At 32.1% G+C, this 17228-nt stretch overlaps 1 protein-coding gene across 1 annotated transcript; it reads right to left on the minus strand.

The window, feature by feature from the left end:
* Nucleotides 1-2627: 2627 nt before the first annotated feature.
* LOC117111051 (D-galactoside-specific lectin-like) lies at nt 2628-8796 on the minus strand. Its single transcript, XM_033253933.1, has 4 exons — nt 8671-8796; nt 6754-6841; nt 4283-4576; nt 2628-3170 (listed from the first exon to the last, which is right to left on the minus strand). Exons 2-4 carry the CDS (start codon nt 6803-6805, stop codon nt 3154-3156), a joined length of 363 nt encoding a protein of 120 aa, XP_033109824.1. The 5' UTR covers nt 6806-6841; nt 8671-8796; the 3' UTR covers nt 2628-3153.
* Nucleotides 8797-17228: the final 8432 nt, after the last annotated feature.

A 17228-nucleotide genomic window follows, 5' to 3' on the forward strand; every position in this document is an offset into this window, starting at 1 on the left:
ACATTCGATCATGAACGTAAATAGGGTACACTTCCTTTCAGTGTTAGCGAAATACAAAAAAAAAAATATTGAACTTCATATTGGTACCTTTATCTGATATAAATGTGAGCAGGTGTCCTAGGCCTATATGTTATCTATTTTAATATTGATTAATCTGGAACTTTGGTGGAACAGTATATCCATTGTATGTGACAAGAAACGTTTCAAAAAAAGCAAAAACAATTTTCTCCAGCTAGCAGTTACATGCACTGCTCTCACCCCTTTCTGCCGATGAAGCACATGTTTTGATGCGGCACAAACCTAGACTCTATTCTATTTCAATGTTGATTAATCTCGAAGTTTCGTGTAAAAGAATATATTTATTATATATGATTATCAGGCTCTTTAAAAAAGGTATTGTATTGTATACAGTACTGTAAAATATTGTTTTCTCCGTGTATTCTCTATATTGCTGTTCAATGTATTGCTTTCACCCCTTTTTAAACAGCGAAGCACATATTTTGTTACGTTGTCGATTAACCATGGCCTCTACCATTCCATATGGGTTATTAAGTTTATAATAATTTTTCAAAATAATTAAATTTAAAATGTATAATCATTATATCGTTTTTAAACGCTTGAATGTACCAAATGACCATGTTATTTTACTACAGGGATTTTAATTTCATTTATAAAACGCACTGGTAATGTATAAAAGTAGTTTTCAATTGTTGATAAGCCACGGCGTATCAAGTGGACTTGGAACGTCTTCCTTGCAGTGTACTGCATCGCCGGCTGGACGGAAGTTTAGGGCATCTGTGCAGCGTGACCACTGCTTGGGTATTTACCCAAGATCTTGGGTATTTTGACTTGGTCTTGGCTTCTTGGGTATTCCGTTCAAATCCTTGGGTATTTTATTTTTACTGAGAAAATTAAATATTTTTGTCATAGAGGAAGAATTAAGAAGTAACAAAGTATATTTCAGTCCACTCAAGTAAGCAAAACTCAACGAACACATAACATTGTTATTGTTAATTGACTGTTAATTGCTATAATCATGGGTTCAGAATTGTTTATTTGTGATTTGCGTTGCCATTGATTTTACCTAATTAATGCATTACATAATAAAACTTGATCACTGATCTACTGATAACACTGCCCGACTGAGGGCGTATTTTTCTATCCGTATTATCACCTCATGAATATTAATTTTAATAATTAACACAAACAATTACAATAATAAATTGTTTATAAATTGAACTAAAAGGGGAACCATACATGCGAAAAACATGTACTTTTTAAATTTTAATGCATTTTCAGGAAGCTTGGGTAATTTTGGGCAATTTTTGCCAAATCTTGGGTAATTTCGACCCAGTCATTGGGTAATTCAAAAATTGTGAGTGGTCACGCTGCATATGTGGTTTTGACATACTCTATGTTCTATCAAAGTAAAAGTTAGACGCTTGACTCTGGTCCTGTACTCAATGGGCTATGGGATATTTACTGAATTACGATCTCTTAACATATTATCATTATTTCATTCTTTAAATTGCTTTGATCTATTGTCTATAATTTGTTCCGATATAATAGTTGGGAATAACCTTGCGTTTAAAATATATTATGGTAGGCCTATATCAAAAATATGTGTACAATAGGCCTACTATTTCTAGTCCTATTAATAATAAAGTACAGTGACCGCCAATAAATACTCAACATATACGATGAATATCAGAATTTAGTGGAGTAGGCTAAGCTAAGGTAGCATAATTTTTCCCCCATTTATTTTCATTCATTCTCTGTAGGTCATTTTGAAAACAGACATTGGGCCTGGGTGTAGAGGAATGGTGTTTTCAGATACGGTAGCCATTTTTTGGCCTAAATTATTGTTGTTCAACTTCCAAAATAAAAAAAAAAAAAAAAAAAAAAAACTAACAAAAGAAACAAAAAAAAAAAAAAAACACTAAATAAAAGCATTGTGTTTAGATCAGATTATCATACAAGCATATACAAGCGACTTGTACACAAACACAGTAGATCTTGATCACTAATTAGACCTATGTTCATGTACTAAAGTGTTTACGCTAATTAACTTTAATTTATGTTCTACTGAATGAGCTGTTCTTGTTTGATTTTTAATCTCTGCGCCACCTACTTTCTGTTTTGCGTTATCTTGATTCATCAGTTGAACGATGTATGTGCTGGATTACATGGCACCATTTACAGAGGACCTAGTTGCATAGTGTGCAATGTGTAACCCATGAAAAAAATTGAGGTCCATTATTACACATTAATATTTTCTTAAATGATGTAATTTTTAGCACCGCTACCTCTGCGTTGCGTTAATAACTTTAACAGACTTAAAAAATGGGGATTCATCAATTGAATTACCTTGTGAACAATAAAAATTAAAATGATATATATATATATATTTTTGCTAATTAAAACGCATAATGCATAATTATGTTTCTTGATTTTTTGAAAACCTCCTCTCAACTTTATGAGAGGAGGTTTCGTTTTATTAAGAAGTTAGACCTTCCTCAGTGAGATTGATTGTAACGATCAGAGTCCAAAAAGAAGTTAATAATTTAGAAAAAAAAAAACAGCTTGTAAAAAAGACTCTCTAAATAAATTGACAACTGATTTCAGGGTTTTGGTTGCAAATAAATTTATTATATAAAGTGAATGCACATAAAAATTCCAAGAGAGGAGATAAATTCATAAACCACAATGGTATAATGTGAAAAAGGCCATTGGACAATATAATAACCACTCGGTTATATATTAGAAAATGGGAATGAATGAGCTTGAAAAGATTAGAGATTATAATTATACAGATAAATAAGTATTAAGTAATGGTATAATAATTCATAATAGTTCATGTGCACAGAAATATTTCTGTTTGAAAAAAAAAGACGGCAGTGGCAAAACTGCCTCCTTAGCCGACCCTAAATTATCTCCTGAATTGGGACTGGACTGTGCAGTGTTAAGGTATTATTCTTCTCTACTCCCAAATAATAATACACTTGACAATAGACAGGTTATAGAAAATAGTTGTAGGATACCCATAATTGCTCAAACTTAATGTCTGCATTAAGAATCATCATTATCAAAGTTTGAAATTAAAATATTTTTCCTTGTTCTTGTTGTCAATAAACGCGGTCGAGTTGATCAGTTCTAGCACTTCTTGACGCCTATAAAAGAAAATTAAAAAATAATCAATATTAGTCTTATGTCAAATTAGTGTGCAAGACGCTGTATTTATTTACCTATTTATTAAAATAACGCCTCAGGGTGTTTACTGTTGAGAAGGGTTTTCGAGGGGGGCGTTAAGTCAGGGAGGAGTTTATTTTTTAAATGTACAATTGATACGCATATACTCAAATAAACGCCACTAATATTAGTGTAAATGTGGAATAATTACTGTCAAATATTTCAAAGACTTATTGATTCCAATCAGGTTAGAAAAAAATGTAATTCTACTGGAATAGAACATAATAGACTGTATTGAGAATGATGTTGCTTCAATTAGATTTATTTCGCTTCGGGGCTAATAAAAGAACGAATATTGTTGTGAGAAGAAAATCTTTGAATTTCAAAATATATATATCACTAGAATCAATGCCGTAGCCAGGATTTTCAAACTGTGTGGGACAATATCAGGGTGGACCCACTTTACGCGTAAATTCAAATAAATGTGGATCCATTTGCTTAAAAGTTAACCCATGTCAAGCAAAAACATGAATAATCTGGATCCATTTTCTTCAAAATTAACCCATTTTATGCAAAATATGAGAGACATCTGGACCCATTTTTTTTAAATTTGATTGATTTTACACAAAATATAAGAAATCTAGACCCATTCTTAAAATGTGGACCCATTCTTTGTGGACCTAATTGAAAAAATATGTGGGACTGTCCCAACTGTCCCAATAGCTGGCTACGCCATTGACTAGTATCGATGGAAATAGTATAGTCAGATTTGTATAGAACTTTAACCGAAGTCTAAAATTACTAGCGTACCATTCGAATGGTCGAATGGTACGCTAAAACGAATGGTACGCTAGTAATTTTAGACTTCGGTTAAAATTACTAGCGTACCATTCGACCTTTCGAATGGTACGCTAAAATTACTAGCGTACCATTCGACCATTCGACTCGAATAAATGGCCGAGCCGTTGCATGTCGATACAGGCCATATAGACCCTACACTGCGGCTGTCACGGGTCTTCAACAGTCCAGACATATTAAATTTTCAATACCAAATATTGAAAAATTGGACAAAATTTTAACAAATTATACTCACACTCGTACAAAACGTCCAGATACTTGCGTGTTCCGACACAGGGGTCACCAAAAACACCGTTTGTAGCAGAGATACTACACGATCTTTTTCCTTCGCAGTACTGTATGGCCCTAGACATTGATTTTTGCGAAATGCACGTCGTGTCTTGATATCTCATTGAGGAGGTCGAACAGCGCTTAGAAGTTGAAACAGAGCGTCCGTAGGTGGCGCAATGAATTTTAATTTTGCGGTTGAACGGACAGCTGATGCTCACTCTGCCATTCTCACATGTGCCCAATTTGCGGATGACTGCATCTGTAAATTTAATCACTAGGCCTATTAGTATAAATCAATCAATAATTTAGATAGACTTTAGAGATCAATAAGATACACCCTTATATATATATATGTATATATGTTTGTATATATATGTATATATGTTTGTATATATATGTATATATGTATATATGTATATAAGTATATGAAAATATATATATATATATATATATATATATATATATATATATACGAGCTCTCTCTTATACACATATATATGTGTATATTTTAATTTTGCGGTTCAACGGACAGCTGATGCTCACTCTGCCATTCTCACATGTGCCCAATTTGCGGATGACTGCATCTGTAAATTTAATCACTCGGCCTATTAGTATAAATAAATCAATAATTTAGATAAGCTTTAGAGATCAATAAGATACACCCTTATATATATATATGTATATATGTTTGTATATATATGTATATATGTTTGTATATATATGTATATATGTATATATGTATATAAGTATATGAAAATATATATATATATATATATATATATATATATATATCTACGAGTATCTAAAGATATACTTTACAGCAAACAGTATGCATGTAAATAATTTAGAGATAACGATGGATACTAATCAGCTCATACAATGGGTGTAGTTATTGTTTTATATTTTATTTACTTGGTGAACATACGCCTTTAGATCGGCACTCATGAATGGTGCGTTCAACTTAAATACAATTCATTTGAGTTACTGTACTTAAATATTGTACATTTAAATCTAATTAAACATAATTAATACAAACTTTAAAAATAACAGAAATTGACAAATTAAATAAAGAACTTTAGATTAAATAATACAATGGTACAAGGAGCTATTAATTATTTGTGAAATAAATAAATAAATACACAGTATTAGTGTAATTAAGAAAAATAAAGTAAATAATACTAATATATTAATAATACAATTAATATTCAAATAAAATGAACGAATGTACATAAAAAATGTAAGTCGCAATAAATAGAGCCTGAAGTGGAACATTGACATCTAAATACTGTAGATCAAATGGCTCTACAGCGATTAAGCAAACAAAACGATTAAGCCATTAAAATAAGTATGAATGCAATAAGCGATGAATATTATATAAATCAATATTCCAAGTTATAAATGTAAATATTATAAACTAGAGGAATATGAAATAGAGAAATATAAGACTTGTGATGTACAGTAGAGTGTTAAAACATTATTTTGTGAATGTGAAGCCTGAAGCAAAACCTAGGTCCAAATTAGCTCCTATTTTATGAGTCCAAAGTCTCCAAATCCCTTTAATTTCTGTACATTTTCTTTAGTTGAGACACCTAAAGTTGTTTGCTAAATTGATGCATCTCATATCATTAATGGTGTGCCTAGCACCTTTACAGTGTTCAGTTAAAGGAAGATTAAATCTGTTTCTTATAGATTATTGATCTTTTGGCTGAATGTGCAGCCACTTTCTTCGACGTAACATACCATCTTACACACGGTACACCATATAAGATATGATATAAATGAGCATTGCAGGTGAGCGAAGGGGGTCTGATGGCGATTTAGTGTTAGGTACATGGATGAGAGACTGTCTCTTATAAGGATTTGGCAAATATTGCATATCTGGGATTACCGCAAGGTTTGTTGAATGGTTGGGAACTTGGGGTTCCTAGAAAGCTTCAGTGTCAGTTATATTATATTTGATAATTTTGAAATCGTTACCTCTATATTGTTTACACGTATACTGTTTGCTGTAATGTGTAGGTAGCGGGTACGAAAATTTCATACCAATAAAAATTAATGTCTCAATTGAAGTCAAATGGTCTTGCAGTACTTTTATATCTGCCACCCATTCTACATGAGAATACTGGAGTGGTATCAGTAGGCCTATATATAGGTTTACTTGGTCAGGTGGTGAGAGGATTTGGAACCGTGACGAAATATTTTATTTAACACCATGGTTAAGCAAGAACTTCTTTTCGTGTAGGCATTTGGATATAAATTCCGTTCGTTTGAAGTTTAACACATGTACAAAGTGATACTAGTAATATAAATCGAGAACGTTGATTGGCCTTGAATGAAAGAAAACAAAAGAAAAATATCGTTCTGATTTGCCAAATACATTAAGGCAACAAATTATATTTAGAATGTAACAAAATTAAAATGGGTTTGTTTACTCACCGCTGCTCAAGAAAAAAGCTGCTAAGACACAGATTACAAGAAGGATCTTCATGGTTGGCAAAAGTCTAGTTTAACACTGGGAACGGTACTGGAGAAGAAGTAAATGTTATAAGGTACGTTAATAATTGGACCTTCACTAAACTCCTTTCACGAATAGGTGTGTCGAATTAGTGAATTGATTTAAGGAAAAAATGTGGTGAAAATTATGTCAACAAGATAACTGTGAAGAACAGTTGTATTAAGATTAATTTCAAGAAGAAATGTGAAAAAGATAAATCTTCAAATAAAAGAAATACAGAAACAGCCAACCAGCGACCTTCTTTTTATTATGCTTAAGAAAAAAACAATATGAAGTTTTAATTAAATGATTCCCATTTATTACGTACCACTGTCAATATACAACCGTACATATACATACGCTATATATATATATATATATATATATATATATATATCACTGTAAAAAATGAACTGTATATAAAACATTACATATATACATATATTGTCTCTTATACACATCTAGATGTGTATAAGAGACAGGTATATATGTATATGAGTATATGAATATATATCTGCAGCAGTCGTAGAGGGCGCTAGATAACTATATTTTCGTTTATGGTTTGGAATATTATTTTTAAAAGGATAGGACAATATTATTATTGTTATAATTATATTTGTGTTGCTTTAGTTTATTATATCCTTTTGTCTTGTTTTTATTAGTATCATTGTATTGTATTGTTTACTAATTTCATTATTAATATTATTGGCTTTTCCCGCACCAATTTTTTGAGATCCCAGACGTAAAAATCTATAAAAAGTTTTCAATGGGTGTAAATGAAACTTTCTATAAATAGTTTGTTAAAGTCCAGTAAAGAAATGACTACATTTTTGTGATGATCCGGCGTAGGGTGTGAACTGTCTCTTATACACATCGGGGGGGGGTGTATGAATTGAAACGTAACAGAAGAGGAACCTGACAAAGAAAGAACAAATATTCAGCCGACAAATTTACTTATGATGCAGGATAATTGTAAAGAGCAATTGTATAGTTTATCTTAAGAAGAAGTTTGATCAGACCAAAGACAACTTCTAATTCTTATACTTAACTAATAGGCGCAGGACTATAAGCCGAAATAGATATAATATTTGAGTTTTGGTCGGCCTTCGTGTATTTAATTGATTCCCATCAAACATATACCAAAATAAACAAATGTTTGTAATAATAGAAGAATTTGATTTTTAGAGAATTAAAAAAAAAAATCTCAGCTCCACCTGAAATCGAACTCGAGACCTTCCGCTTACACGGCGAACGTCTTACTAATTAAACCATGGAGGATTTCGTCGGTTGATTCAATTGATCCGGTTGTCACTGAGAGCTCTTTGTGGTTGTGGCAATACGTAAATTGATTGACTGTATTATATTGAGGTGATATTTGTTTTCAATATATGATTAAAGAGAACAAAAAATGGAGGGAAAAAGATTTTGGAGGCTGCCAATATTTTAATTGTTCGCACGACCGGCCATTTATCCCTCCATGTTTCTGTACAAGTTCCAGCCATGTGGCCCTAGTCTATACTATTTAATTTTTACTACTTGAAATAATTTTAACAAAATTATATTTGATTTATTCAATATGCTCTTTAAAAATACAAAACAGAAACAAATGAACATTAACAGATATAATCACAAAAGAGCATATCGGGGATAACCCTAACCTTGCGGAAAAAAAGAGGGAAACAAGAAGCTAACGTAGCCTATTTCTCTTTCAGTGCAACTCCATGTACTGTATAAACCTTTTTGATAATTGTTTAAATTATAATTATATAATACTTCTAATGTTTCCGACGATACTATTTCTACATGAATTTAATTATATTATTGTTAGTGCTATTGTCTTATCTACTCTATATCCTCACCTTGATAATGGTTGCCGAAAGTACGAGGGTGACGAAAATATTGCTTATCGAAGCAATTCTGACGACTGGGGTGTGTGCGTGTGTCTGTGTAGGCTTATATAGGCCTACCCAATATTCCGAAACCACGCAAATGAAGAATTTCGTAGTCGTTTCACATTACCCGTCACTATATGTTTTATATGTCCTAATTATTATCACTAACATACTCTCCATCTCTCCATTTTATTTGAATTAATTAATATTAATTAATATTTTTCGTCCGACTGGATTTTCATGCACGCCACTCATCTAGTCCGATGCCAAACAACAATGATTAGATTAAATTACTAATTGGCTTTTCCCAGCAGTACTGGAAAAAGCCATTGTTTTTGTTCTGATTTTTGGCTTTTCCCAGGGGTACTGGGAAAAGTCATTGTTGTTTGTTCTGATTTATTTTATATATATATATATATATATATATTTTTTTTTTTTCTTGCATATATATCTTTTTGCACTGTTTTTTTTTCTGCCGTACACTTTAGCCACTACCCTTGCTTAAAATTTTCCGTGCTTTTCCGAAGCATAGGCCATATATCAAGGATGTGCCTCCTAATATTTAGTGTCAATCTATGGTGGGGTATGCGTGCGAGGACCAATTAAAGTGATTTAAGGTCAAACAGTCTACACCGAATATTTAAAAAAACCGATCAGTTGATGTGAATTAAACTTACGGGAAAGTTTAATAAAGTTACAAGGAAGAAATTTTTATTTGTTAGTGACAATCCAGTGAAGGGTGTAAATTGTAGCATCTTCTGAATTTTTGAGGACCCAGACCTAAATATCTCTTTAAAAAAAACCAGTGGGTCTTGAAACATTCTATAATACTTTGTAAAGGTCTTGTAAAAAAAAATGATTAAATTTTTGTGACGAACAGTAGTATGGTGTGGAACTGAGGACCATTGAAAGGAAAACGTCCCAAACAAACTATTTCTAAAAACGGATCAATTGATCTGAATGAAACATTCGGAAAAAGTATAACCAAGTGACAAGGAAAATAGTATTATGTGCTGGCGAGAAATCAGTCAATGGTGTAAGTTGGAGGGTCATTTAAATTTTTGAGATCCCAGACGTAAATATCTTTTAAAAAAAAAATTTCAATATGGTGTAAATGTAACTTTCTATAATAGTTTGTAAATACATAGTAAAGAAATGACTACATTTTTGTGATGATCCGGCGTAGGGTGTGAATATGAGGACCATTTAAGGGAAAACATCCCAAACCAAATATTTTAAAAACGAGTCAACTGATCCGAATTAAACTTTCGGGAAAGTTTAACAAAAATTACAAGGAATATATTAATGTGCAGGGAACGATCCAGGTTATGGTGTAAATTTGAGGGTCATTTAAATTGCTTACGTCCCAGTTATAAATGGATAGAAATATCACTTTGCAGAATAGTTTTTTCATGGTGAAATGAAGAAACGATCCAATTTTGGTAACGATTCGCAGTAGGGTGTGGATATGAGGACCATTTAAAGATGTTTTTCTGACAGTTGAATAAATTATTTAAACGCAGTTTGCGTTTTTAAAAAACGTTTAAACCAGTTACAGCTAGGTTAAACTCAAAACTACCGTGTATTGCATGAACAATGTTTGCTTTCATTCATTGAATCGCTATGAACTAAAAATTCACTTTCCCCTATGCTATGAACTGAAAATGCAATTTCCTATGCATAAGATCGGTTCATATAGTGCGCAATGGTAATGAGCGATGTGCCTCGCTATTACCATTGCAGCCATAGTTTAAGTCTCACTAATAACGTCGCAGTGAATTTTGTTTTAGTGGTTTTTTTTCCACTTCATTTTTTCTACTTCATTAAAATTATATTGGTTTTCTGTGTATTTTTTTACTTTATACCTTTTAACGACTTTTCTTTTTGTTGCAATTTTAACTTCATTTCTCATTAAAACAGTTGGGAAAAGCCCTATGTTCTGTTGTTCAAACAGACATAGCAAGTCTATTTTAAAAATGCCATTGATACTTTACAATAGAAATATTTTACATGTTTATTCTGAACCATCGAATGTTTCTTCCCTGGGGCTTTTTAGTATTAGGACACCAATCGGGCAGGTAATCGGTTGTAAGTTGAGCTCGTAATTGCTCGTTCTGCTCGGGACGTGAAAAGGATAAAACATATTTCAAAGCGGTCTTTCACAACATTAGGACTGGGGGGACAGTAGATTCACTCAAATTAGTCTTTATCTAATAAAAACAGATGATTTTTTTCTCTGATGTTTGTCATTGCACCCTGACAGGGGCCTTTTCCGGCTTGGACTCGCTTCACTTTACTATAGTATTTCCATCACTAACCACTTTACCGCCTATGTCAACATCATTACCCATCCGTCTTCATCGTCAGTTGTCATCAACATATTATCATCGTCATCACCATCATATAATTATTTATTCTAGGCAAACAAACTGTTTCTGAGCAGGACCTGAGCTTGATCCTGTGGAAACGCAATTCATTTCAACATTAAACCTCCACTCATAAGTTGATTGCCCCGATTCTTATTGCTTTATATACCTCTATCACCTTGCAGATCTGTCCATGGAGGAATACCTTCAAGCCTGTCTACCACTAATACGGACGGGGCCGTGCCCGTTTTACAATTTTGAAAAGTAAAAATAAAAAGAGAAAGAAAAAGAAAAAAACTGATAATCAAAAACGTCTCAGATGTTATTTTCAGGCGTCTAGAAAACAACAATTTTTCGGGGGCTCCTAAGGTAGTGTTGTGTCGATCAGACCCACTGTCGCAACTCCCATCCACTTCAGACATCTCTAAATCCACCCCTGATTAATAAACTAAAAATTGACTTAATAAAAACCATACAAGCAGTCTGTTATTCGAAACTCACTTGGTATTCACTTGGAAGCCTAATTCAAAAGACAGTCAATAGGAAATGCAAGGCATTTCGTACCCAGTGTATTAATAACACATGTTTTATTTATTATGTCAATCGCTTTCTTATGTATTTCACAGAACTCGTTATAATAAATTTAATATGTCTATTATATGGTATGACATTTATTATATTGGCCACCTAGACTCATCCATATTTAGGACACGGTGATAATATGATACTATAATATTTTTGTAGTGAGTCAACCGACTGTCATCCAAGTTCGTCATTAAAGGTGCTTTTAAAGTAGTCTTGTAATTAAGTACTGGGAAGGTTCTCAATTTTTCCAATAGACGAACCTGCCGAATAATTAATAGTTGGACGTCCTTTGGTTTACCAAAGAAGATCTCTATAGCAAATCCTATTAAAGTCTTCCTGTTCATCGAAAATGTATTTAATATAAGATATAATTCGTTTTCCTTTTTTAGTCACTTTATCAATATATTTGTGTCATCAATATATCTGGATATGAACCTTCTAGGTATTTATAATTTTTAACCTCAGAAATATAATCATCCCCTAATTTCCATTTTCGATACACGGTGCTGAGGCGGATGCAGGAGTGCAGACGGTGCAGTCGCCCAACCACCCCCCCCCCCTCCCGTCGGGGAGAGCTGGTCCCGTCGGGGAGAGCTAGTCCCGTCGGGGAGAAAAACCATTATTCCTCGGGGAGAATATTATATGTATTTTTTACATAGCCTCTAAACTCGATTAAATAAGCTTTGAAACCTTTAAATTGTCAAATTTTTGGGGGCTTCACTCCCTGAACCACTTTCGAGATGTGACGCTCCACCACGCCCACTTTGCTCTCGTTGGATAATCTTCCCCTTGTAGGGTTTGGCCCCCCCGCTCGTCCGGCAAATCCCGGCGCCACCCCTGTTATACATCTTTGCTACACATAAGGTTTAACACAATCCCTCTATAATTATTGACAGCACGGCGATTGACTTTTTTTTGTATTTTCGACCATCTGGTTTGATACCTGTTTACGTACATTATTATGTAAATCACAGTTATAGACATTCCTTAATTTTATTAGGCCCTTGCCATTTCAAATTATTATAAAGTGCTTTTATTGCTTCCATTGATAAATTTGGCCACCTGGACTCAACCATATTTAGGACACGGTGTTTAATAATAATATAGGCCGCTGTCAGTCATTGTTTTTCATACATATTATATAATATGTTTGTATTTCTTGCACTTTATTTATTCATGGAAGAATAACCATCCTATTTCATCTGGTTTGTTTATCACTTTTATTACAGCGGCACACACCCCAAATGATGTTGCATCCAAAAGAGAAAAAATCAACTGTAAATTGAGAAGAAATACTAACTTAACTACGATTAACATTACAAAATAAATATGGTACTTTGATATTAATTTTCTTATAGATATTTAATCTCAAAACCCAAGCTTGTTAAAGATTATTTTTACAATGTTTATCAAAGATCAGCAGAATGAAAGATTTGATCAGATCATACAAGCCATCAAAATAATATATATGATGCTTAAAATCGTTAGAACCAAAAGTGAAGTTAGTCCAGTGAGTGTCCAAGCCATGGTTATACGTAGATCTCTTCCAATTAAGAGAATGTTAAATATCTGATTAGTTTTAATTTCGAACCTTCAAAGAAAAAGTGATCTATAACTGTTAGTATAGTTACCTTCACAAATGAGGCAAAGGCATGTATTGTTAACATGTCATTATTCTCTACGGGCTTCTAAATCCAGGCAATTTGTACGAGCTTTACATTTTTAGTTGGTTCCCTTAAATGTGGTCGTATCTCATAAGTACTTCTCAAATTTTGGTTTGCCTTTATATTGTTTTGTAATTGGTAATGGACTTTTTAAGTTTCGCACATTCGAACCAGTTCTTGTTGTCTTTGAATTTATTTTGTACTTTAAATCTTTCAACCATCCGGTTTGATACCGTACATGTTGTTTCCGTACATATTATGTAAATCACAATTATATTAAGCCATTGCCATTTCAAATTATCATCGAGTGCTTTTATTGTTTTAATCCTAAATTTGGCCACCTGGACTCATCCATGTTTAGGACACGGTTATAATATCATACTCTATAATAGTGTTGGAGCGTGTCAAGCGACTGCCATCCAAGTTCGTCATAGAGGTACTTTTAAAATAGTTTTAGACGAACAGGCGAATAATTAATAGTAAAATACATATAGTCTATGGTTTTCCAAAGAAGATCTATAGTAAACCCTATTAAAATATTCCTGTTCATCGAGAATGTATTTCATGATAAAATTTGTTTTCCTTTTTTAGTCACTACATCAATGTGTTGAGCTATTAATGAATTGGAAATAAACCTTTCTAGGTATTTAAAATGTTTAACCTCAAGAATATAATCATCCCCTAATTTGTTTAAAACTAAGATATCTCTATAGAGGTACTGTATCTCTACTTAAAATAGAGGTATCTCTATTAATAGAGATATCTCTATTGATAGAGATATCTTAGTTTTAAACAGTGGCGGCGCTACGGGGGGGCTAGGCAGGGCTACAGCCCACCCCCCACCCCCTTGGAAAGGCCTCCCCGCCCCGTCGGGAAGAAAAACCACAATTCGTCGGGGAGAAAAAAATTCAAAAAAATTATATATATTTTGTACATAATAATAGACTCTAAAATCAATTAAAGAAGCCTTTGAAACACTTAAATTGTCATATTTTCGGGGGGCTACGTCACCTAGACCACTTTCGAAAGGATTTAGAGACGCTCGACCACGCCCACTTTTTTACTCGTCGGGCACATCAGCCCTCCCGTCGAGGACCTTGAACACCCCGTCGGGGAAATCCTGGCGCCGCCACTGGATTTATATAGAGATATCTTAGTTTAAAATAAAGATATCTTAGTTTTAAATAGAGATATCTTTGTTAATAAAGATATCTCTATATTAATAGAGATATCTCTATTTAAAACTAAGATATCTCTATTTAAATTTATCTCTGTTTCCGGTACAGAGGTTTGTGGGTAGGGTGTTCTGACTACCGACAACTGATGTATAGCAAATACAGTACGTTTATATGTGGAGTATACAACCGCAGGAAACCTTGGAAATCGACCTTCATTCATACCTGTAGTCAAGGCAGAAGAAGCACTTCTTATAGTAATAACACCTCTCTGATAACAGGTATTGAAAGGGGAATAAATAATATTTCCCGTCGTTATAAAGAAAATATAAATGAATGAATAAATAAAAATAATTAATTATTTAATTAGGCATTTGAACGCCATTGTACCAAAATTCTTTCCAATTAATTGATTTGATTTGCTTGTTAGGTAGGTATTTTTACAGATTTGTTAAAGTTATTTTAAATCTTGTAAAAAACCTTTGGTAGAGGAGATACGTACAGTGCTATAATATTCAGTGTATACCGTACACTGGATATTACTGAATAAAATACTCGCACAACACACGTGTGTACGAGCATGCTCGGGCACATAATAGATGCATGTACGATGTACACATATTTACAGAAATACATACGTAAATATACATCGCACACAGTCAAAACATTTATAGAAACACTTTTATCCGCCGTCATATATTCAACTTCATTTGGAGTACAATATATTAAATTAAAATAATGACGATTTTTCCATGGAATAAAATAATTAACAATAACGAATTTCAAATAATTTTAAATTACGATGGTTATCCGATTCTTTCAATTCGCGAGGCAACTTATTCAATACATGCGCATCAGCATATCTGAGTGAAATTTTCATTGTTTTTACATTTGCTTTAGGTGGTACTGTACTATATTGAGTGAGTGTGAGTTTCTTATGCTATATCCGTGTCGGTCGAATACCATTTCCATTTCGTTGCATAATCCTAAAGTTGCAGTGCCGTGAAAACATTTATACATTAAACATGCAGCCCTATAGCATAATGAGGGGATAACAATATAGGATAATATATAATAATAAAGGGGATGCCCGTATGTTTGTGTAATCTACCATGACAGTTACAGCAACTCTACATTTTTGCTTTATGCTTTTATTTGTATTAATTGAATTAATCGATGCAGCTACAGTTTTATTGTGTCTACTGCCCCCAACGGGGGCGTAGACACATTGTCAATATGTAGCAATTAAAGATGGCGGAAAGGGTAAATCCGGTGGAGGAATGATGGGTATTGCTACCACGAGGTAGGGGGCGCTATATTGAAAATCGAATAGCTTTAAAGTATGCCAAAAACAGGCTTCGGTCATGTTCGATCTCCATACAGCACTACGTCTGTTTGGAGTCTACTATTTCATTTCGGATAGGTAGGGGTACAAATGTATGAGGCGCCAAATATAAATTTATTATTTAACACAATTATTTATATATAATTCATTATTTAACATATAATTGAATACATCACCCATTATTTATATATAATGCATTTACGTCTAAAAGATTATATGTAAATAATTGCGTTAACGTTTCATTATTTATATATAATTAGTTTACTGATTACATTATATATAAATAATAAAAGTCTAACCAAACATTATTTATATATGATTACTGGCTTCATTTATATAAATAAGGAAGGGGTAACACATCATTATATATAAATAATAAAAAATAACTTACAATTATTTATATATATTAAGTTCGCTAATTACATTATATATAAAAAAACGAAAAGGTAAAAAATCATTATATATAAATGAAAAGCAACTTACAATTATTTATATATAATAAGTTCACTGATTTCATTATATATAAATAACGAATTGACTTCAAACTCATTATTTATAAATAACTGCATTTATATTTCATTATAATTATATAAATAATGTTTACTGGCTTTATTATATATAAATAAGGATGGGGTAACATATCATTGTATATAAATAATGAAAAATAACTTACAATTATTTATTTAAAAAAATCATTATATATAAATGAAAAGCAACTTACAATTATTTATATATAATAAGTTCACTGATTTCATTATATATCAATAACGAATTGACTTTAAACTCATTATTTATAAATAGCTGTTTTTACATTTCATTATATATAAATAATAGCTGTCGCAAAACCATTATATGTATATAATGCTTGGACTTGGACTTGGACTTACAAATAGGGCCTATTCACCTATCGAAATGGCAAAGCAAGGGATACAGTAGATTATTGAATCCAATGGCGCCAATAATAATAATAATAATAATAATAATAATAATAATAATAATAATAATCTTGAAAATATATATGTATATATATATGTGTGTATGTATATGTGTGTGTATGTATGTGTTTATGTTTATATATGTGTATGTGTATGTGTGTGTATGTATGCATATATATATATATATATATATATATATATATTAATCATAATGTTGTACATGGAGAGGTTAGCCTTAAAGTTCTTTGAACTTTTTTGATCTCCATTCACACACATGTTTATTTTTATATTATTTAAGTAATTTTACATATATAGTATGTTTATTTGTATCGGATTTGATGTGTGTGGAAAAAATTAAATAAACAAACAAACAATAAACAATAATAATAATAATAATAATAATAATAATAATATTAATAATAATAATAATAATAATAATAATAAAAATAATAATA

The sequence above is a fragment of the Anneissia japonica genome, unplaced genomic scaffold (assembly GCF_011630105.1).
Source record: "Anneissia japonica isolate Jap-2015-1 unplaced genomic scaffold, ASM1163010v1 scaffold573_len2283161_cov171, whole genome shotgun sequence".
NCBI classification, from domain to species: Eukaryota; Metazoa; Echinodermata; class Crinoidea; order Comatulida; family Comatulidae; genus Anneissia; species Anneissia japonica.